Source organism: Poecilia mexicana, unplaced genomic scaffold (genome assembly GCF_051168715.1).
Source record: "Poecilia mexicana isolate PSO_F unplaced genomic scaffold, ASM5116871v1 scaffold_11, whole genome shotgun sequence".
Classification (NCBI taxonomy): Eukaryota; Metazoa; Chordata; class Actinopteri; order Cyprinodontiformes; family Poeciliidae; genus Poecilia; species Poecilia mexicana.
In genome coordinates this window covers 23,453,527-23,476,550 of record NW_028263380.1, presented here as the reverse complement: position 1 = coordinate 23,476,550, position 23,024 = coordinate 23,453,527, and the positions used below count along the sequence as shown (strand labels likewise).

General features: G+C 37.6%; 2 protein-coding genes and 3 non-coding genes across 7 annotated transcripts; all 5 read right to left on the bottom strand.

Annotated features, from left to right (window-relative positions):
* Nucleotides 1-686: 686 nt before the first annotated feature.
* Nucleotides 687-5,796, bottom strand: tpi1a (triosephosphate isomerase 1a). 2 transcript variants are annotated; one of them, XM_014990597.2, is made up of 7 exons: nt 5,523-5,794; nt 4,361-4,484; nt 3,929-4,028; nt 3,347-3,464; nt 2,642-2,727; nt 1,682-1,769; nt 687-1,363 (listed from the first exon to the last, which is right to left on the bottom strand). In XM_014990597.2, the coding sequence occupies exons 1-7, from the start codon at nt 5,629-5,631 to the stop codon at nt 1,245-1,247; spliced, it is 744 nt and encodes a 247-aa protein (XP_014846083.2). In that variant the 5' UTR covers nt 5,632-5,794; the 3' UTR covers nt 687-1,244. The 2 variants fall into 2 exon arrangements, with proteins under 2 accessions (XP_014846083.2, XP_087866562.1); XM_088010436.1 differs by lacking the exon at nt 1,682-1,769 and having other exon boundaries at nt 5,523-5,796.
* Nucleotides 5,797-8,471: 2,675 nt separating this feature from the next.
* On the bottom strand, nt 8,472-8,544 carry trnav-cac (transfer RNA valine (anticodon CAC)). Its single transcript has one exon. It is a non-coding gene; the product is annotated as a tRNA-Val (tRNA).
* A 178-nt stretch (nt 8,545-8,722) lies between these two features.
* On the bottom strand, nt 8,723-8,795 carry trnav-cac (transfer RNA valine (anticodon CAC)). Its single transcript has one exon. It is a non-coding gene; the product is annotated as a tRNA-Val (tRNA).
* A 178-nt stretch (nt 8,796-8,973) lies between these two features.
* Nucleotides 8,974-9,046, bottom strand: trnav-cac (transfer RNA valine (anticodon CAC)). Its single transcript has one exon. It is a non-coding gene; the product is annotated as a tRNA-Val (tRNA).
* Nucleotides 9,047-11,259: 2,213 nt separating this feature from the next.
* gnb3b (guanine nucleotide binding protein (G protein), beta polypeptide 3b) lies at nt 11,260-18,580 on the bottom strand. 2 transcript variants are annotated; one of them, XM_014990567.2, is made up of 9 exons: nt 18,315-18,580; nt 16,475-16,591; nt 16,148-16,293; nt 15,291-15,354; nt 14,737-14,893; nt 14,593-14,659; nt 13,431-13,632; nt 12,399-12,615; nt 11,260-12,262 (listed from the first exon to the last, which is right to left on the bottom strand). In XM_014990567.2, the coding sequence occupies exons 2-9, from the start codon at nt 16,541-16,543 to the stop codon at nt 12,156-12,158; spliced, it is 1,029 nt and encodes a 342-aa protein (XP_014846053.1). In that variant the 5' UTR covers nt 16,544-16,591; nt 18,315-18,580; the 3' UTR covers nt 11,260-12,155. The 2 variants fall into 2 exon arrangements, with proteins under 2 accessions (XP_014846053.1, XP_014846061.1); XM_014990575.2 differs by having other exon boundaries at nt 18,328-18,580.
* Nucleotides 18,581-23,024: the final 4,444 nt, after the last annotated feature.

Sequence of the window (23,024 nt, the reverse complement as noted above, 5' to 3'; positions counted from 1 at the left end):
TATTCCAGTTCCTGTTCTTCATGTTTGCTTCCAGGGTTCAAACGTTCACAGAACTGCAGTGGTTCTGAAAACGCAACGTCTCTAAAATTTCCCGTTGGGCCGATCTAAAGGCAGTAAAGGTGTTGACAGATTAATTTGCACTCCCACTCATGTGGGCTCAGTTTGATTTACAGCTGTTAATACAAGAACCCCCGCTGCTATCTTCACAGTCATTAGAACAGGCAAAATACTAGTGAGGGTCTGCTGTGTAGGTATGCCTTTTGAAAATCTGTCAAAATATGAAAAAAATCTGCTCAATGTGTGGGACTGGAGAAATGGGAGACAAGAATTTTGAGGATTGCTGCAAAAAGCAACAAATTTGCTCATACTAAAAACTACCAATGTGAGACATAAACATGATTTTACCTTCTTGAGAGTTTACAGAGGTTATTCACTTGTAGCGAGACAAAACGTAAATATAAATGTGTCAGAACAGGAGACTGATGAGTCCTGCAGACTGAAAGGCTACTTAACAAGAAAGAGGCCAACACTCCACAAGCAGCATAGGAAGCCATATAATAGTTTGTAAAAGCACTCTATGCAAAGACCTATGCAGATATTTATGAATAAAGACAGAACGCTTTCCCCAAGCATATTTCTGTTAATTGCCCTCAAAAATGTTCCTTATAAAGATAAAACAATTGCAATACGTTCCCACATTTTATTTATTTTCTTCCAGTGTACAATGATCAGTCCCCTGATCGCTACGTTTTCTAAAGTGCAACCTGAGCCAGGGTTAAGCTACATACAGTCATAAAGCTTTTAGACCTACTGAGAGTCACCGACTCTTCACATTTCCTTTGCATATGTTAATTTAAGGAATTCTGTCTGGAACAGTAATTATTACAGACTGTGTGTTAGAATACAGGTGAGACTAATGTTACAGGAGTGAAAAGAATCACATTACTTTGTAAGCAAACCTACACTGATGGATGCAATTACAAAAAAATAAAAACTTGACAGGTTAAATTAAGAGCAGGTAATAATGAGATTGTCCTTTTCAACTTAAAAACTACTGAAAATATCTCAGTGATAATTATATCTCACTTTTTAGACAAATACGAATTAAATTACATTAAAAAAAACAACAAATTCAGAAAAAAACAGACATTTGTATGTGCATGAGTCAGCTTAGTTCTCATAAAACTGCAGTGTGCGACAGAATAGTGTGAATGTGATCCCAGTTTAGTGATCGTCTTTACACTTTATGCACGTGCGTTGATGATGTCGACAAACTCCGGTTTCAGAGAGGCTCCGCCAACCAGAAAGCCATCCACGTCGCCCTGAGACGCCAGCTCCCTGCAGTTCGCTCCGGTGACTGAACCTGGAGGACACACCCAGCAAACAGACGATTAGTGTGAGTGAAACAGTAAGAAAAAAAGCTTTGGAGGAAATAAACCTTAAACACGACTGAGAGTGGTGCCTTGAAAAAAGCAAACAACAATAAAGGGAGACCTACACTTAAAGTACAACGCAAAACTTAAAAAAAAATCTTCACTAACTTCTTTATTCTGATCTTTCAGGAAGAATTAAAAGTGTCCAATTAGACGACAGAAGAAGCTGGTCGACTAGACAAGTATATCTACAGCAGCTAAATATAGTAGCAAAAAAGAAATAAATGCAGTAAAGCATCACCACTAACCTCCGTAAATGATGCGCAGGGACTCAGCCACATTATCTGATACATTTGCTCTGAACCAAGCCCTCAGCTTTTCATGAACTTCCTGAGCCTAAGGAAGGAATACATATTATACATCTATCAAGTAAGTAAAATTATAAAATCAGAAATCAATCTGGGTATGTTCAATAAACCTCTCAAATTCAAATATATCAGAAAAATAAAAGAGTTCTTGGAAATAAAACAAGAACTCTTGTTTTATTTCCAAGAATTTCCAAGAAATAAAACAAGAGTTTTATTTCTATTTATTTATTTTATTTTTTGCATGTTCATGCAAACCAGTTTTTCTACAAGTTCGTATTTTTATTCCTTCACACCTGTATTTACGTCAGACACTTTATTCTTCTTTCTCATTTGTATTGTACATTTTTGTGCCACTCTATATTTCTACCTGGCAGCCCCTAATTATTCTAGAAAAGCACCTTTTTTCAGTTGTCATCTAATAATCATTCACATTAGGTCACGTTTCCATTCAGATCCCCATCGCCCTTTAACAGCTGTGGTAAAGATGTGCAAAAACACTTAAAATAAATGTTATATGTTCTGTTGCAGCAGGATAATCTCACACTGAAACTCGGAGAAAATAATAAACTTTTGTCATTAGTGAATTTATTCTGTGGAGGCAAAAAAAAAAATGTAGACAGTAATTGTTATTATGAAATCATCTGGGTCACAATTACCAAGTTTTTCCCAGATGGCGTTTGTCCCAAGACTTTTATGGAACTGTAGACGTCCATGACTGAAATTAATTTTCGTAACTTTTTCTGGACTGGCAGCACAGTTCAGACAAAGAAAACATTCAGAAAACATTCGTTCATATTTTTCTTGTTTGATGTTTTATTTTAGGCTTAGTTCAGTTTTTGTGCTTTCTAAGCCTCTTGAGACAAAGCAGCCAAAGCTCCTCTGTCCCTTCTTTATAGTTACCTGCTCAGGTGTGGCTGTCTTTCCAGTGCCGATGGCCCAAACAGGTTCGTACGCCAGCACCACTTTCCCCCAGTCCGTCACATTTTCTGCAACACAACATCCCTTTAATCCATGCATTGCAAATGAAAGCTCAAAGCTGTAATTAACCCAGTCTGTTCATAAACAGAGTAATCCGCCAAGCAAATACACAAAGTCTGCAAAGAAACGTTTGCACACAAACAGAAAGTAAAGTTCACATAGAAATGTGTCCTTGTAGCTGTGGGAAGCTGCAGACACAGTTGTGTCTCCTAAAATTTCTGCAGCAGCAGTGTCCACTGACCTATTTACATTTTAAAGCAGTGAGCAACCCAGATTCAGTACAGGAGAAAAATGCATGAGGCCGACATGTGACCAGAGAAAAGATCATTAATCAGGTTACGTAATGTAGAGTAAAACACACACAAAAAAACTGGTTTGCAGGTTTTAACCAATCTTCCCAATCCATTCCAACTTTATTTGTTGATCGCTTTTCATGTAATAATTAACCTATTTAAATACAATATTTGATTATCTGTTAGTTGGCCAATATATATTTTTTTAAGACAGAAAAAAACAAAAGGAAACTGTAAAACTTAGACCAAAGAAAATAAAAAAAGAAAGGAAATGGAAAAAAACTAACAAAAAAAGAAAAACAGAGCCGGGAAGAACCATGAAAGTTTTGTTCACCTGCAATAACCTGCGTCTGAGCGTAGACGACTTCTTCTGTGGTACCTGCCTCTCGCTCCTCCAGCTTCTCACCGATACAGGCGATCACTCCGAGATCGCTCTCCAGAGCGTGAGCAACCTGCAGATATCATAACTTAGTCAATGCTTTACCTGCCACATCTCATGTGTTTGTAAGAAATTCCATTTTGCTTCTGTTCAACGACAATAAAGGCATTTTGATCCCGAAGATATGACCTGATACCATTATCGCAACAAAATTACTTAAATCCCAGATGATTTTTTACTAATTTACTGAGAGAAGAAAATATTTTCAAACATTCAAATCAACAAACAGTACTGTGAAAAATAATTTTGTTTATTACAGATTTCTTGCACTTTTGATTGTTTCATTTTCTGTTTTTTCACAGCACTAAAGAAGAAATGGGAAAAGTCTGAGGAAACAGAATATGTTTCTAATTAACTGAGGGTAATAAACTGAAAGGAATCATAAAAAAGGACTTTAACTATAATTTTCTAATGACGCAGACAAACATAACAGTCAGTCTGTGAAATAAACAGTCTGTAGCAGGAATAAAGTCTCACCTTTTGGCCGATTAGCTCATCACTTTCCCCGAACACATGGCGCCTCTCTGAGTGACCAAGGATCACCCAGTCTGCCCCGCAGTCCTTTATCATGGCCGGGCTGGAAGGAGGCAGAGGGGGGGAGACATGGTGGGGAGCAGGCCACCTCTTAAAGAGCTGAACTACAACAGATTGTATTTATTTTAACAAAGTATGATTTTACTACAGCTCTGGGAAATGTTGAAATCTGTTTTTCATTTTCTAAAACACATTTCCAATGTTCTCAGAGTTTACCTCCTCCGACACAGATCTGAGCATATGACATATGGGAAGACTTTAGGGTTTTCCAACCCTTAGTTGATAAGAAAAGAAGCACTTATATGAAACATAAAGTCAGTCAGAACCATGTTTGTTTTTTTATTTTACTATTTTGTCTCTCAGTGGCTGACACACCTGATCTCTCCTGTAAATGCTCCTTTCGCCACCTTGTAGCAGTTCTGGGCTGAGACCCCGATTCCAGGATCCAGAAGGGACCGAGCAAAGTCCAGGTAGATGGAAGGAGCAGCACACACCACCTCTGAAAACAATACAGAAGATTTATCTGTTAGTTCAGTGTTGCTTTTTCTTCTCTGCAAAAGCAGTTTCAAAGCAATGTAATTTTATAAGGATCATAATTACTAAAACCTGTTTGATGATGTAACGAAACTGGACATTATTCTTTGTTATTTTGAATTATTCACACTTTTCAATCCTGGATTCTTTATGTGTTTACTCAAAATCTTTCATATGTGGCTTTTTTAATCTATTACTGGTAAACCCTATAGGGAAAATAATAAACTTTATATTTAATGCACTTTGAAAACAGAAAAACAACAAAAAGAACAAAAAAAAACATTAACCCCCCAGTTTAGATTAGTAAGTAAGTAAACTTGTCTTACATGCACCCAAAATGTAGCTCAGAGAATTTAAGTTAAAATAAACACTAGTGATATTGATAATTATCTGTAAAAGTAGATGCATAGAGAGGAAGGAAAATGTTTGGTGCACTAAAAAATGAAAGTTGGTTCTTGCTTTTAGAAATTTGAAATGATGCATAGGGGTGAAATAACTACTAAGATTTTATGTTAAGAAATTGCATTTAAGGTGCTCTTTTTACAATTAATTGTTTTTTACATTAGATGTACGCTTTTAAAATTTTTATTATAATAATAATTATCAAGCCTAGCAACAAGACCCTTGCAATCAAATCCTAACAAAATACATATATATATTTTATTCAAATATGATTTATGTTTTCTAAAAGTACAAAAGCAATAAGAGATTTTATTCTGTGCTCAATTTTAACTCATGGTCTGAAAGAAACTATAGATTTTTTCATGTAGAAAACATTCTCAAGTGAAGTGCAAGTAACTGAGTAAATGTACTCAGTTACTTCCCAATACTTAAAGACAAAAACGTCAGAGGACTTTTTGCAAGTCATCCTGATCACATGACTCCACCTCGAGCTGCATCCCTATATTTATTTAACACTTTTATTTAGAAAACACAGCTAATAACGGATAATTATAAGGGAGCGTTGCATCTAACCCCACAGCCGCTCATCAGTCAGGGTTACCGGTCTGATCGTCCAGGCTGGCGGTGTTCAGGATGGTGATCAGCTGTTCCAGACTCTCCTTATTTCCGTTCATCTTCCAGTTTCCCCCGACGAAGAACCTCCGCGCCATGGCCGGTTGCTGGTGGCTGATACCCGGTGAGAGAGGAGATGAAGGCCCCGATGTTCAGTTCAGGCTGGTGTGCAGTTCAGGAACTGTTGGAAATATCATTACCAAACGTACTTGCGAAAATCCGACTTCTTCTGAGTTGGGATTAAAAGACCGAGGTGGAGCAAGTTTTATGGGTGGTTATAGCGCCTCCTGCTGTGCGAACAAAAGCAGACTTTAAAATGTTGCATTTTCTTAATTGCTGTTGTCTACTACACTAAGCATTTATTTCACACTAAAAAATAAAACAAAAATCTGAGACCATTAGGCTGAGTGCACTACTTTAAAATAATGATTTGTCATCTGGATTTTTAAGACTGATTCATTAATTTCTCCAAGTATCTATATACTGAAAGGCATGCGAACACATTAATTAATACATCATTGAAAATTTTACCTGAAATGAAAATAAAGTGCTTTTTTTATTAAAAGGAAGTGCATTATAATGAGATAAGAAAATACAAATAAGTCTATAAACTTACATCTTCAAAGGCTTTATAATGAGGCATAGAAAAACTTTATACTGGTTGGTGACAGTAAATATAAGCAGCTTCCTTCCCACAGACGAAATCAACTAGTAGAATTGAGAAGCTTCTATTAATGTCACCAGAGGACATTAAAATGAAGCACGTGGGAATCGGACATGCAACTGTAAAGCTTTCATCCATTCATTGTCTATACCCAGTCGTACCTGAAGGGTTCCAAAGAAGTCTGGTGCCTCTGTCTCCAGCAGTCATTGGGCGATAGAGGACAAACAACACACACACATGCGAGGGCAAGTTGGAGAAACCAATTAACCCAACAATGTGAGTGGAGGAAGCTAAAGTACCAAGAGAGGTCAGCAAAAAAGGAAGTTGTTGGAAATTTTGTTTTGCCAATATTCTACAGTGAAATTTTAGAGTTCAAGTCTAAAGGTTGGTCTGTTAACAGATTCTCCCAGATGAGTTGTAGATCTCTGCAACTCCTCCATGCAGCTTTTGGCTGATTTTCTGATTAATGGTCTTTCCGTTCTCAGAAAATGAGCTGAACAGAACTGTGTGAGCTATTCTAATTAGACTCGTTCTTTTATAACATAGCACTGCTTTAAATTTCCTTCTGACCTTTCTACTGTGTTCCTTGTTCTGTTTTTCTATAACATTGTCTAAGAAACATCAGAGGCCTTTACTGAAACAGTCATATTCAAACTGAGATTAAACAAAGATGGACTCTGTTCACTGTGTAGGCCAGGGGTGTCAAACTCAATTTCACCGAGGGCCACTTCAGCATATTGGCCCCCCTCAACGGGCCACATTGACGGTACAAATCAGGAGGGCATCCCTGCTAAAACACACCCAGACAAAAGGTTGACTTCCCTCATTCAGGTCTGTAGAGGCTTATAATGAGTCAATGGTCCAGGTGTGTTAGAGAAGGAATGCATCTAAAGCTGCAGATGGTAGCTCTGGAAAACTAGACTTGGGCACCTCTAGCATAAATGTATAAAAATACAATGTTAAAAATAAATTAAACACCACCTCATATTGTTAAATAACTGATTTTATGTATTGAAGTTTTAAATATTACATTTGAGTTTCCATGGATGTAAAATTACTGCTCAGTTTAAAAATTACAATATTTAAATCAGTATTTAAAGGTAAGCAAACAAATAATAAAAACAAGTCACATGGGCAGACATTATAGACTTTACGCAAAGATTTAGTCTCAGAGGCAACTGAAATCTATTAATTTAAAATATCCTTTCTGAATATCATCTCATGGTCTCTGAACTAAATGCGTCTTTCTGACCGGGAGCTGACGGCGTGTTGAAGAGTTATGGACCGGACACTTTGGAGCGTCTGGTTAGGAAGCGCATTACAAACCTTTGGTTGAAATGGCGCGTTAAATTCCATTACAAACCAGAGAAAACTAAAGAGAATGCAACGTTGTGGACAATGCAAAACTTAATTAGACTGTAACATGCGCAGTCCGCTGCTCAACCACTGCGGACTGCGAAGACTTAGAAACCGCTGGGAGAAACTCATCCAGCGGATTTAACAAATGGAGCCTTCTGGGTTCACGTTACCCAGGAGAGCGGCGTTCTGGAGGAGCTGCAGACGTAACATCTGTCCGTTTGGAGAAGCGAAACCATGCAAAACAAAAAAATAAAAATCCTGGTAAAAGCACACACCGGACCGCACAGGGTAAAACACTCACAGAGTTCAGTTGATCTGTTTGGATCAGACAGCTCCAACTGACTGATGAATTAGCACAGATTTTTCTGCAGATGGGAACCAGGAGGAAGTTGTTCAGACCCCAGCGGCTGAAGTGATGCTAATTTAAGTGAAGTCGCTTAATTTAATTTATTAAAAGTTATTGGGGTGGTTTTTGTCACTACGAGAAAAATGTAGATGTAGACACATGTGCATTACGCCATAGAACTGCCAATTGGTAATTGAAGTAAAGTAGCTTCGATTTCAAAGAAGCCGACATTGAAGTCAATTGGCAAATGAACCATCATGAAAGAGGAAGGCTCTTGTTGTCTCACTGCACCCCAAGAGATGCATAACCTACAAAAACCATTTCTGTCTGGTTTTGAACCAGAGACCATTTGCGTGTAAAGCAACGATGATAACCACTACACTACAGGAACTGAACTTCTCTGCTTTGTTTCAGTTTGAGGTTACAAAGTTGATGATGTGAGATGCAACGCATGAAAATTTCAACTTAGGTTTGCACTCAGATGCCTGGATTCTGAGTACAGACCATGACACCACAGAACCCTTGTTGACCTTTAGTAAACACCTGTGATGAATAGAACATGCAAAATCTGTTTCTGTCTGGTTTTGAACCAGAGACCTTTTGCGTGTGAAGCAAACGTGATAACCACTACACTACAGAAACTGAACTTCTCTACTTTGTTTCAGTTTGAGGTTACAAAGTTGATGATGTGAGATGCAACGCATGAAAATTTCAACTTAGGTTTGCACTCAGATGCCTGGATTCTGAGTACAGACCATGACACCACAGAACCCTTGTTGACCTTTAGTAAACACCTGTGATGAATAGAACATGCAAAATCTGTTTCTGTCTGGTTTTGAACCAGAGACCTTTTGCGTGTGAAGCAAACGTGATAACCACTACACTACAGAAACTGAACTTCTCTACTTTGTTTCAGTTTGAGGTTACAAAGTTGATGATGTGAGATGCAACGCATGAAAATTTCAACTTAGGTTTGCACTCAGATGCCTGGATTCTGAGTACAGACCATGACACCACAGAACCCTTGTTGACCTTTAGTAAACACCTGTGATGAATAGAACATGCAAAATCTGTTTCTGTCTGGTTTTGAACCAGAGACCTTTTGCGTGTGAAGCAAACGTGATAACCACTACACTACAGAAACTGAACTTCTCTACTTTGTTTCAGTTTGAGGTTACAAAGTTGATGATGTGAGATGCAACGCATGAAAATTTCAACTTAGGTTTGCACTCAGATGCCTGGATTCTGAGTACAGACCATGACACCACAGAACCCTTGTTGACCTTTAGTAAACACCTGTGATGAATAGAACATGCAAAATCTGTTTTTGTCTGGTTTTGAACCAGAGACCTTTTGCGTGTAAAGCCAACATGATAACCACTACACTACAGAAACTCATGCTCTTTGGAGTGTTCCAAAGATGATCCACATTTTGTTAGAGACTAATGTCAACGATGGGCATGGAACAATGTCAAATACTTATACCACAGATCCTCTCAGAGAGCACAGTAACTTGATGAACAAACTGTCAGACTTATAATTGTGCCTAATTTAACACTACAGTCCATAAACCAAGCCTGGGATCAAAAAATGTATTGAAGATGTCATTAGCAGAGACAAATGGTTCTACAGAGACTTGGCTAAATGGCTATGAAATAAAATCAATACTTACCAATAAAAGATGGTTCAAAAATAAAATTAACACATTAAATAAAAAAAAAATATCTGTGAAATACAATCAACACTTCAAAATACAAAATCTCTGGAAAATAAAATATTATGTATGTTGTTTTGAAAAACATTAGAATATAAGCACTTTTATCAAATCTTCATTGTGGTAAGATCATCTAAATTCTTCTTAAATCCATGGAAACTCAACAGTTTGTAAGGTAGGTGAGTTAGCTCAGCAGGTTAGAGCACGGTGCTGGTAATGCTGAGGTCATTGGTTCAAACCCCGCATGGGCCAATTCATGTGTAAGGTCTTTCAGACAATCAACACTTCAAAATAAATAAGGGTTCAAAAATAAAAACAACACTTCAATATAAATAAGATTTCAATAATCACATTAAAATGGTTCAAAAATACAATCAACACTTTGCAATTAAAAAATGGTTCAAAAATAAAATCAACACTTCAAAATTAAAAAATGGTTCAAAAATAAAATCAACACTTCAAAATTTATAATTTTGTCTGTTCAGTCCATAAACTAAGCTTGGGATCAAAAAAATATATTGCAGATGTCATTAGCAGAGACAAATGGTTCTACAGAGTCTTTGCTAAATGGCTAAAAAGTAAAATAAATTCTTACAAATAAAAAATGGTTAGGAAGCGCATTACAAACTTTTGGTTGAAAATTCAAGACTCCATTACAGACCAGACCAAACTAAAGAGAATGCAGCGTTGTGTTAATCCATTTGAGGAGCCGGTAGTTTATCTGGAGGAAATAAATGATGATGCAAAAGTTAATTAGACTGTAACATGCGCAGTTCGCAGCTCAACCACTGCGGACGCGGCTCCGCCGCGGTGAAGACTTAGAAATGTGAAGTCGCTTAGATGTGGATGCATTTATCTGCTTAATTGGTGATGGGATCTGGATTCACGGTGAATATTAACTAAACCGCATAAAATGCAAATAAATAGTCGATGTTAATATGATTGTAATTTCACTGATAAAAATAGTACATGACCGATTTTTTTTAATTTTTTTTTTTTATATTGTCGGTCAAGATAACGTCTAGCGTGACCTGCCGCCCTGACACCAACTCACACATCTTCATTCACAGTCTTACTTGTAAACTGATTTTTCTTTTCTTGGACATTTTGATGTTAGCTTGTCGATGTCTCAGTTTTATTCGCTGGTAAAATCAATAAGCAGCTTGAGGTGACTCTGCTGCTCTCTAGTGGCGAGAAGCCGTAATGTTGGCTGGTAAAAATCGGAATGCATTGTGGGAGATGTAGTTTGTAGTCAATTTGTGCTCAAAACCTATTTTAAGTAAATCATCGGCCTATTAAATGCTGGGGCGGGCCACATAAAATGACATGGCGGGCCACATGTGGCCCGCGGGCCTTGAGTTTGACACATGTGGTGTAGGCAATGTAAATACTTGCACTTGATTTGATTTAGTTATTAGGTCAAAGGAGGCTGATTAAAAATGCAGACCACAATTCCCAAGTTCTTCTGGTGAAAATATTGAAAAACTCTGGTTTTCCATTTCTATTTCAGTTAGATGCTGCTATTGACATAATGAAAATGCCAAACACATTCAAGTTTCTGGTTCTGATGTGGAAAAAGTTCACTGTTAGAAGGAGATGCAGGCACGTTTGGGAACAGAGACAAAAACACACAAACTCCAACATAACGTTAATGCAGAACTATTTATTAGAAATATTTTCAGGAAACATTTTTGCCTTTTGTACATTAGAGTTGAACACTTGTACAATAACTACAGGCTGAGGGGGATGAAATTCAGTTTATATGTTTTTACAGAATGTTTTTTCTGATTAGACAGCCGCCCTGCAGCCCAGTCTACCAGCCTGCTTCCAGACTGAAACTTTCTTTTTGGGGGTTTTCTTCACATCCACTTGGTGTAACTCCACCCTGTGTTAAACTCTGTCTGTTCTTAGGAGGTGAGCAATGATGACTTTTTGCAATATATTTACACTTGGTGTGTGTATAGTCTGACAAAAAAAGTAAAGAAAAAAAAAACATTGTACATCAACTTCAGTCTAATTGTTGCACTATCAGGTATACATACCTGATCTATGGAAGTTCAGGGCTCTTTTACAGCTTAATGATCTTGAGAAAAAAAATAAAATGTTCTTCTATAACTTTGTCTTCAGTGCTTATGCCTTTGATCTCCTTTTATTGACAAAAACCTCTATGTGTTTCTGATCCAGAGCTTTTTTTTTTCCTGCTCTGGCAACTTTTAGATTAATTGTGCTATTTTTAAAAACATGTTTCGTTATTTAAAATGACAACACTGAAGTTCTTCAGCACATTCAGCAGGATGCATCACGCATTGTTTCCCTGGTGCCATTTACACAATGAGGCTCATTCGCAACCACTCATGTTTTGCATACATTATTAAGGAAGAAGAGAGGAAGATAAGAAGAGGAGGCCTTTTTTTATTCATGCATCCTCCTTGTTTTTTTTTACATAATGTCTCCTCTTCCCTTCATTTCTTTATTCTTTCCTCCTCATTTCTACTCCTCCTCTTTTCTTCCTGAGATGTTTTCCTCCCACTGAAATGCCTCAGTTCCACAGTTTGAGAAAGCTGTCCCAGGATCCTGTGCAGACACCCATTCCATCAGCCGGGACACCGGTGCAGCTCACCCTGTTGTCATGGCCGGAGAGCACACCTGCAGGACAGGGGGTGAATTGCAAGTAAATAGATGATAAATAGAGTAATGATCCTGCACTTGTCTTCTTGCTTGCGTACGTGTGAGCTAACACATCCACAAAGCCATGATCGTAGAAAAACTAAAGAGCTCTCACCGACTTTCTCGCCCTTCAGTGAGTCCCAGATATGGCAGTTGAAGTCGTCATAGCCTGCAAAGATAAGACGGCCGGAGTTGGAGAGGGCCAGAGATGTGACGCCGGCGTTCAGGCTGGTGTCCGTGTAGTCCGACACCTCCTGGTCGGAGCGCAGGTCATACATCTTGCAGGAGCAGTCATCAGAGCCTGTGATGATGGCATTTCCACTGGGGAAGAACTGAAAGTGGAAGGAAAAAAAGTGAAAGTGTCTGAGGAAAAGATGGCAAAGATTGGTGTAATATGGAGCTGCGAAGAAAAATTTGTGAAGGATTTTGTCACATTTAAGTGATTTAGATTGGAGTATGATAACCAGAGGATAAACAAAATGCAACTTTCTAAACCAGCAGGGCCCTGAGTGAAAAACTAATTGCTATCTTAGAATAATCTCTGGTTTTGCCACACTTGGTAGCAGCGACTAGGATGAAATATTAGTGATCTCTGCCAAAATCTGCGCTTCCATTGTCCATAAAATTGTGCAAGTTGGAATCACAAAACTAAATTTGCTGAATAGAAAAATACCAGTATTTTTTTTTTTTAAAAACTCGTCTTTAGAAAAAGTGGTTTTGCACTAGGATTATAAGTTTTTTTTTTGTTGCTATTTTAAAATAGTGTATTTTGAAAAACTGCAATGGAAGCACTTTTTTTTCCGCATCACACAAGTCAGATGATTCATAACCAGATGTTACTAATGGTGGAAATGATAAAAATATGACAGGAAGTAGCAGAAGGATGTGGCACAGTTTTTAATATCACATGAACAAACACCAGGATGTTTTTTGGCAGAATGAGACAGGCCTTTGTCAACTCACTGAAACCACTAGAAATGACTTCCTAACACTTTCAAGACTGACTTGATTTTTCCTGTGTTCTTGAATTTGTTTAAGTCTGGTGATTGAAGGTAGTTTTTTTTTGTGATATTTAAACATACTTCACATTGTCCTACAGACTCTATTAAAGGGATTTCTTGATTCTTGTAAAACAAACAATCCTCACAGAAATGGCGTTGATGTCACTGGTGTGTCCGGAGAAGGTCTGCTTGCAGGTTCCTTCCCTCAGGTCCCACAGCTTGGCCAGAGAGTCGCAGGCTCCTGAGATGAACAGGTTCATGTCCGGAGACAGGGCCAGCGACATGCAGTCGCCGATGTGGTTGGTGTAGACCACTTTCTGCTTGCCCGTCTCCAGGTCCCACAGGCAGCTAGGACAGTTAAGATGGATGGCATGTTGGTGGCATTTTGAATCTAATTATTGGGATTTGTGTATTTGTTAAATGTGATACATTAAAACCATACAAGCAGTCAGAAACAACACATTGGGAGGACACACAGATAATTACATGTCTTGCCAATGGCACAGCAACCTACTTGAAAATTAATATAGAAAATAAAATAATCATTGATATAAACTATCATTACATTGTTAAATTAATATAAAATTAATAGGGTACATGAAATAACATAACATTTATATAATTTACATAATAATTTTTTCTATACTGCAGAAGAAGTGAACTAAAACCGGCTAAATATGGAAAGCAGATAGGGCACAAATTGCAGGTTGCAGTTGTTTGATATTAAGGATTTATTTTAGTTATTAGAGCTATGTCAAAGTTGAAAAAGGTAAAAAAAATAAAATATAGTAAATTATTTAAAACCCACATCGATTCCAAAAATGTTTAATTTTCAAGTATGTAAAAAAAATCAGATTGTTGTCATTGTGAATGTTTACTAAAAAGGTTTTGACTTTTACAAATGAACTAATAGACTAATAGGGATTTACCTTTATTTTAAACATGAATAAAGTCTAAATTTATAAAGAGTTATAGAGATACATAACCTTAGTTTCCTAATTTTTTGTCATGTGAACAAAAATTGTCAAGTCTAAACTTCTTGCAGGCCCAATTATTCGTTTATTTTACGTTTTTAAAGACTAAAATATCAATCAAAATTATATTGGAACTTTTAATCTGCTCAATAACAAAGTAAGCATTCAATATCTTAATTAAACCAATAAAGTATTCTTGGTTATAATTTGCTTCCCCACTTGTCCTGGGAAAGCTAGTTTCATCATTCTCGATTTACAGTTGTGAGCCACACAAAAATCCATCCACAAATGGCTCCTGGATGGATAAATTAGTTTTTATCTGTAAGGAACTCACCAGGTGGTGTCACCAGAAGCTGTCAGGATCTCAGAATCACTAAGGAAACGGCAGCAAGACAAGTAACCTGTGTGAGAGACACCATTTTTATTTAAAGTGGGTTACGTTAAAGTTTTTAAGGTAGCAGACATGGTTTGTCCTCACCTGTGTGTGCGTCCAGCTCCCTGAGGGTCTTGGGACTGGCAGCCTTAATGTTATAGACTGTGCAGATGTTATCCAGACCACCGCTGGCCACCAGGTTACCAGAAGGAGCGAAGGCGACACTCATCACCCAAGCAGACTTCAGGGGGACAGCAGTCAACTGAGAAGAGAAATTCAGGATAGTTGTTGAGTTCATTCAGTCACAGGTTTTAGTCACCAGTATCACCTAATCAAACTTATTCTTTAGGTGTTTTATGTCATTTGTCTCGTCAATGTGTCTTCCGTTCAAACTCACAGAACAGTAAGGAGACTTCACCAACTTTCAATTAGAAAGTTTAGTCAAGTTGGAATTTCTGCAAGAACTTAAGTTCAACTAGCTGCTTTATGGGTTTCTTATGTCACATTGGGTCAGAAAAAATAAGCATGCAAGTATAACACATATATTTTTTTTAATTTATGCCAAACCACTGTTCATAAGAATTTGAAATAGGACAATTAAGCAATAAGTCATTAGGCAACAGAGTTCACATTTGATGAAGTACTGGGTGTGATCCTACCTTGTTCCCAGTGAACGTGTCCCAGATTAGAAGCTTGCCATCCTGTGATGCACTGACCATTTGCCTTGGAGAGGAACACAACATCACTGTAAATACAGCTGGTTTTTAGAATAGAAAAAATAAAAATAAAAAAAAAAACAGAAATGGTTGTTTTCTACCTTCTTGTGACCCTGAGATAATTAAGAAAATGGGTGGATGGATGTCTTTTACCACAGCATGTGGGATCTGACTAGAGTTAAAATGTTTTGAAGATATTTCTTTAAAAATAATTATTTCTCAACAATGTTCAATGTGGTGTCTGAATTTGAAAGCTTTGAAATAAGTTACAAACCTTTGGAATAAGAAACATGATATCCAGTTCAATAGAAAACAAGTAAAACTGATCATCTTTAAGAGCAGTTTGTGGTTAAAGAGTACTTTTTTTTTTACTGTTTAACCCACTGGTCATTTCATATATATATATATATATATATATATATATATATATATATATATATATATATATATATATATATATATATATATATATATATATATAAGGAGTTAGAAGACAGAGATGAGACATAAAAAATAGAGCTTTAAGCTTCTGGTTATAAAATACAATCTTGTTTTTCCTTACTCTTCTTTTACAGAGAAAATAAATCAAGACGTTTTTATTTAAGATGATAATGTTCCACCTGAGTTACTGAAGTAAATTACAGAAACAAGATTTATTCAAATGTCAAATCGTGACGGGGAAACGATTAGTTTAGCTCAAATCATAGTTTTGGCTATTATTTGAGCTAAACAAATAAATCAAATATTATGAAAAACAGGCACAATATTCAATAAAAAGTTAGAATTTCCCATCCTGTTACCTTGAATCTGCTGACCAGTGCATGGCATAGATCTTTGCCAGGTGGCCCTTGAGGGTCTTCCGGAGCTTCAGCTGGACTCGGCCCACAGGCGCCACGCCATTAGCTGCTGCTGTCATGGTGGTGTCGTTCGCGGCCTTACGCGCCGCCTAGTGGCCACATGAGGGAATACATATGTTAGAATAATCAAGTTTGAAGAAATCTTAATGGATAAACGATGTAATAAAAGTCAGGCCAGATGAAAATACCCTGATAAAAATATTGCTTCCTGTCTGAAGGTTTTAAGGAGTTCCTACAGGAAGTAGTTTGTGTCATCCAGGAAATGCTCACCTCAATCTGAGCACGGAGGCCATCACACTCCTTTTTCAGTGCATCCATTTCAGCTTTCTCAGCTGCCATGATGACAGTCGCTGGAGGATGTTACTGATGGAAGATGACACAATCACTCTGTGGCAAAACGGAGCACAAGAAGGAACAGTAAGGTAAGGAGGACATTTTAATTACTTCAGCTTGATATATCGCTCTTATTTTACTAAGATAAATAAACTTCCTTTCAGCTGACACAGCAGTAAATTACACTAACATCTTCTGCCATTTCTCTGGATCAGTGAGTGAGCGGTTGGTTTCTGCTGCACTATCAAATCACAAAAATCAGATTCTGCTAATGTAATCCAAAACTGATGTTTTAATCCTGACAGGTCAAATAATGGTAAGTAGGATAAAATAGGGAGGTATGAAAAAGAGGATACAGTAAAAATTTTATGAAAAGAAGAATAAAGTGAGGGGAAAAGGGTGTCAACCTTTTAACTTCAGGATTCTGAGTCCTGTTTTGTGCTCATCTGCTGTACATACATAACATTTGAAAAAGCTGTTTACCTGCTGTTTGAAGACATTAGTAATAATCATAAATATAAGGTATTCAGTCACGTGTCCTTTTCAAACAACACATGAAGGGTTAATTGTCAAAAAAGAAGCAAAAATTCCCAAAAGCCTTGCGTGCTGAAGTGTACAGTATGACTAATACTCTGTAATGGGATACTGACGTCTAACAAATTTAATGCCAAGAACCTGCTTGCACCCTACTGAGGCCAACGTTCAAGGCTAAAATCAAACAGGCTCGAAGGATTTTTACATGATATGTATCTTTTTATAGAGTATTTTGTTCACTTTTTGTCCTAGTTCTATTAAAAATTACATTTCAGGAACTTAAATTTAAAAACAAAACTTGCACACCGTATGCAACTCATAGTGAACAGAACAGCAAGAAAATGTAAAGTGTCAGCAGAAATATGAACTTGTTGACTAGGATGGAAAAAACCCTCCTGACCCCAGCATCTTGCACACGATAAAATATCACTATCATGGAGATTAAATGGATTGCTGGCCTGTCTACTGCACATGTAGAGGACTGAACCTGTGACAGGGTGGAGGGTAGAAGATGGGAAGTCAGGAAGTGGAGTAGTTTTGATGTTGAGGGGTTTCTGAGGTGGGTTTGCTGCAGTGGTTTAAATCCTGGAGATCTCAGAGGAGGCTTTACGGCCAAATCTCCTCTCATCCGATTACTACTCTTTACCTCGGGATCAGGGAAAGAGCGAGGTGATGTGGAAGATGATGAAGAAAGAAATTGTTCTTTTGGAGTCAGAACCATAACCAGCACACACAGGTAGAGTGTCTTAGATCCAGCACATAAAACATCTAACGTGAGTTCTACTTGTTTTGGTGGAAAACAGATCATAAAACCAGAAATTCTCTTCATGAGAAAAAGTCTTGCAGAAGAAATCTTAGAGGCAGGAATCGGTTTTAAGTTTGGTTACATCTTTTTCACCTGAGACTAAGATCTTCTTTGTGCGCTTGTTTTTAATCCAAACACTGACATCAAAATGATGAAAGCAGTCAAGGGTAAGGTCTCAAAATGAGCTTATTATCTAGTGCTAGCTTGAAGCTATTGGAGTGGTTGCTTGGATGAGGACAAAAACCTTTAGTGGCTCCTTGAGAATTGTGGATGAATTATATTCCTGAAATCAGTGAAAAAAAATCACAAAATGGAGATGCAAAAAAGATCTATGGTTGCCACAGTTTGCCTGCATTTCCATGGTGAAGCAATGTTTTAAAAATCTTCCTTTAACAGTAGTGGAATCGCCTGCCCAGAAACATTTAAGCAGAAACTCACCTTTTCCACTCACAGTTAGGACCTTGTCTCCTGCAACCGGGCAGCTGCTGGTCCTACTCCGGCTCTGTGGTCCCTATGAGTTTAGATTCCACAGTCCCAGGTTCGCCGGCTCCTCTGATGCTCTACCCAATGCAGACTGCCGATCTAGCTTCACCTGCAAAAAAAACTCTCTCTTTCTCCTGCCCTTCCTCCACTGTGAAGAACAGATGAGGATTGGAAGGGATGAAGGAGATAAGGGATGAAGGGATAAAGCACAAAGATGGAAACAGAGAGGGAAGGAGAGAGACTGAGAGAATCAGGGGGAGGGAACGTGGCAGAGTGCAACAGGTAAACTGATTGGAAGAAAAAAAAAAAGAGGTTATGAGGTCAAATGACAAAAGCAGGTGAGGAACCAAAGGAAGGCAGGAACTTAAGTGAAAAATGTAGATGGAAACCTGAGGGATTTGAGATTTGCAAAGAAATTAAGTAATTTATTTTTCTTTCCCCAAACACACAAATGATTCGGAAGTAGATATCATTAATTCAAACTTCACAAAACCTTTAGAGAAAACAATAGAAATGGTTAAATGGGCATCATTGAATTAACTCAGGTGCTTTAACCATCATGTCTTTGCAGTCACTTGTGTTTTTTTGTTTTTCATGACTACAGGGGTTGATGGGACGGTTAGTTAGGAGCAGAGGTTGACAAGGGGCGAATTGGTTTGGCAGAGCTAATGAGCTGAGCCTGGTTAATCGGGGTTTTATGAGATATCCGGGGACGGGCAATCTCGTTAGGGAATTAGAGCGGGTCGGGCTAAACGTGCGTCACACTTGACTTGGAGAGGTAGGGACGAAAAGTGGATCAAGAGTCAACCGTAGCATTGTGCCTTTTTCAGAAAACCTTCAGGTGATTTTTGCAACTAAAGAGATGCACTGCAAGAAAAAGATATGCTCTCAGAGCCTGTCCAAAGTGATCAGGTCTTCATGAAAGGCTTCGTTGCTCCTATAAGCACTCCAAGACCGGATGGCAGCTGGAGAATGTAGAGGCCAACAGGAGAGCAGGCGACGAGGGCTTGAGCCATGTTCCGATGCGAAGTGGAGAAGGTTTTGGTTTGATCTTGTTTGGTCTACCCCTCTGGCATCTCGTAATCTGACTTGCAACGTCAGGAGGATTTGCACTCTTTCTTCCAGGAATTCTGGGTGGGCAAATTTAGAGGAGGTGGGGCAACTAATGGTAATTAGATCACCTCTTTTCATTAAAGTGGAAGTTTGGAGGTCAGGACTGGGAGCCTGATGCATGTTTGAATTCTTGAAGTTTCATATAAAATATGATTTTCTGCCAATGGCTTCGATTCCAGATAAAAGTGCATAATTTGACTGAATATTTCAAAAATATGAAGCTAAAAAGAGAATGCAAAGAAGCCATACTCTGGGAGCTAAATCTAAGAACATGTTTAAATGATGCCGTACTCATTGGACAAATTAAGCTCTAAATGAAACAAGTCTTTTTGGACCTATAAAATTTAATCACAATATTAATTTATATCACACATTTTAGGAAGTGCAATACTGCGCTTTTAGTTGAAGATTTCAATACAATCTAAATCTCTAAATTGACCCAATTCTGTTCAGAGATTTAACAATCCTGGGGATGGATGTGGTTTGGTGTTGAATGTCAACCCCAGAGGAAAAGGTACAGACCCAATGATGATGCTGGTCGATGCTGATAAGAGAGAGAGAGAGTGATTATCCACAGAAATATGAGTTTGGTGTTGACATGAACTGAAAGGCCGTTCAGAAAAGAAGAAGTCATCATCCAAAAGCAACAACAAAATCGTGTTGTAGAAATATTGAATAACAGCTGAAGGAATCATGAGGACCTCTGAATTAGTTGCACAGTGGTTTAAAGACAAAACATCTATGCTATGAAGTCACTATGACAAAAGGTCTGATTCAGTTTCACAACTATTTCGTGATACAACAAAAAGACATGCCTGAATTTTGTATTTACTCTGGTTGTCTTTATACACCAGGACAATAGAAAATCAAGTATGGGCATCATCAGGTGAGACTAACTCTATTCTCTTGAAAGTGTTCCAGCTGGCTCTTTGTCTGCCTAAGACGTTAAAACACTTGTGAAATGTTTATCTCTTTCCTCAGGCTCACGTGATGCAGTCTAAAAATAAAACCTGCTGTAAGTCACACTAAACTCTTCCCGAATGAGAACTTCATGCATGTTTGTCTTTAGCATTAAGTTTAATCTGATCACAAAACGTTTGTCTCGGTGATGCACTTGCTGGTCTGATTGTCCCTTTTGTTTCCGTGTTGAACTGGAAATCCATCCAGAGTAAGGAAAGAAACTGAACCATCCCTCTGTGCTTTTCAGGTTCTGGATAAGTTGACTAACACAGTACATTTGATTTTTGACAAGCAAAACTTTATCATAATGGAGTATAGTAATCTGTCTCTACAACTTTATTATTCCACTTTGGGGAGAAAAAAAGAAAAATTCACAAGGAATGAAAATTGAACTTCTTTATCTTTTCATAATATCGGTGAGAGATGAAGTTGCTCAACTTTTAAAATGACATCATAGATAAGCTTTTATACCAAAGTAATGTAAAACACAAATACATAATGTACTTGGTAAAGCTACTGAGTATCTATACCAATATAACAATAACAATATAGACTCTATCAAACATTTAATTATTGGAAAAGACTACCCAGAGAAAATGAAGTTGGAAACCACACATCAGATACAAGTAAAGTTTTTAAAGGTGTCTCAGTTATTAAAAAGGCTAAATATTTCTTAGAAAATAATGCATAGCAAAACATCTCCAAAAACATGCTGGGAAAATTATACATAAAATAGGATCATTTGATCATGCCTTCCTTATTCTGGCAGTCCAAATTATAGACTTTTTCCTTATTTTGCAGAACCTTTTGGGGTCAAACTTCTATATAAAGCCAGTAAAAATGCGCTATCTACAAATATTTAAAATATTTTTCCACAAAGAGAAGAGGTTAAATGAGGGGCCGCGGTAGCTTTCAGATGAAAGTGGTGTTTGTGTGTGTCTATCTGTGGTGTTAAACTCTGGAGCCGATTGGGGACACAGCTCAAACAATGTCCACAGATTCTTCAGTTCAAATCAAGATATAATGGACAAGTAACAAGGCTGTTGGGAAGGGGGTCTGATGAGTCAGTAATGTGGGAGAAAATGTTTTTCTTCATCCTACGTCTTTCCAGCACATTATTTTGTTGTTCTTTTTGTTGCTGTTTTTCTTTCTGTATTTTACAGTACATTATATTTATTTTTTCTTTCTCTTTTTTCATACCAAGTGCAAAGAAATTGCATCACATTGTGTTGTATTGGGTTTCTTATTGGCTTGGAATAAACAGTAAACAAACAGAGCAATGCTTTCTAATAGGAAGGTGAGATGTGGGTCAAATGAGTGCAGTGCCCTTAATCTGTTTGGTAAGCTAACAAAAAATATAATTTTTTGGGTGAAAGAAGATCATTGCATTTAATATCTACATTTGATCATTTTTTCATGTGAGATGTCAAATGATACTGTTCTTTCTTAGAGCAATGCAGTTTTATTTTTAGGTTTCTTAAAGCCATAGGCAAAAATTCCTATCCTTTCTTCAAGGTAACGTTGCGACTCTCTGTTTTCTTTTGTCATTCGATTGACTGCCTTAACAGACATAAGAAAGGACAACACAGCATCCAGTTTTCTTAGGAGGAAATTTGCATTGAGGAAATTCATGCATCAATTTTAGAAAGTTTTTAGACCTCTTTTTTTTTTCAAAAAACATTGTTAAATAATTTTCTCCCTTAGTTATAGAGAAAGCATGAACGAAGCAAACAGTAGGTGCTGTGTTAAAAGTCCTGTTGCAGTGATGCATTTCTCATTACAACAAATCTGAGCACAATTTCCAGAAACAGAACTGAAATGGAGATTTCCTGCTCTATTTGTTTCACAGTTTGAGTGAAGAGCCGCTGTGCTGCTCTATCCCACTCTCCTGCAGTAAGTCTCAGGCTGTAATCCAGGCTAATGAACTGGGACAGAAGAGGGCTATCTTACTTCCTGGTATCTCTCAGTTGTAACGAGCTCAGGAGCAAAACCCTGCACTCTAACTCTCTCCCCTTTTGGCCTCTTCATTCAGTGAAGCTCTTAGTCCACTTTGAGAACACAGAGAGAGGACAGAGTCACACGGAAAACTGGATGTAGAGGGATTTAGATTTGTTTTGTGTAAGCAATAAGCAAGTGGGACTTTAAAGAAATGAAATATCACTTACCTGCTGTCTCATGCAGTCATTAACTAACCTAAGTTATAGTTTTGGACTGTGGGAGGAAGCCAGAGAGATCCTGTGGATTCAGGGGCAGGACATGCACACAGAAAGACCCGGGCTGGGATTTGAACCCAGGACCTTCTTACTGCAGTACCAGTTGACTGTAGGTTTTTTTTTAATGTAAATTACAAAAAGCAAAACATGATGGTGATCTCAATAAACATAATCACATAAACATGGACCATGTCTGCATGTTAACTTCTGACATGCACTGCTCTGAACCATGATCAAAATCAGAACCAGTCAGCTTTATTGTGTACATAAACAAGGAATTTTCTAACTTGTTCTCAATGTGCAGAGATATATATATTAATTTGACAATAATTAGATTAATGTCCCTCTTTTTTTAAAACTAAAAACAAAGGACTACTGG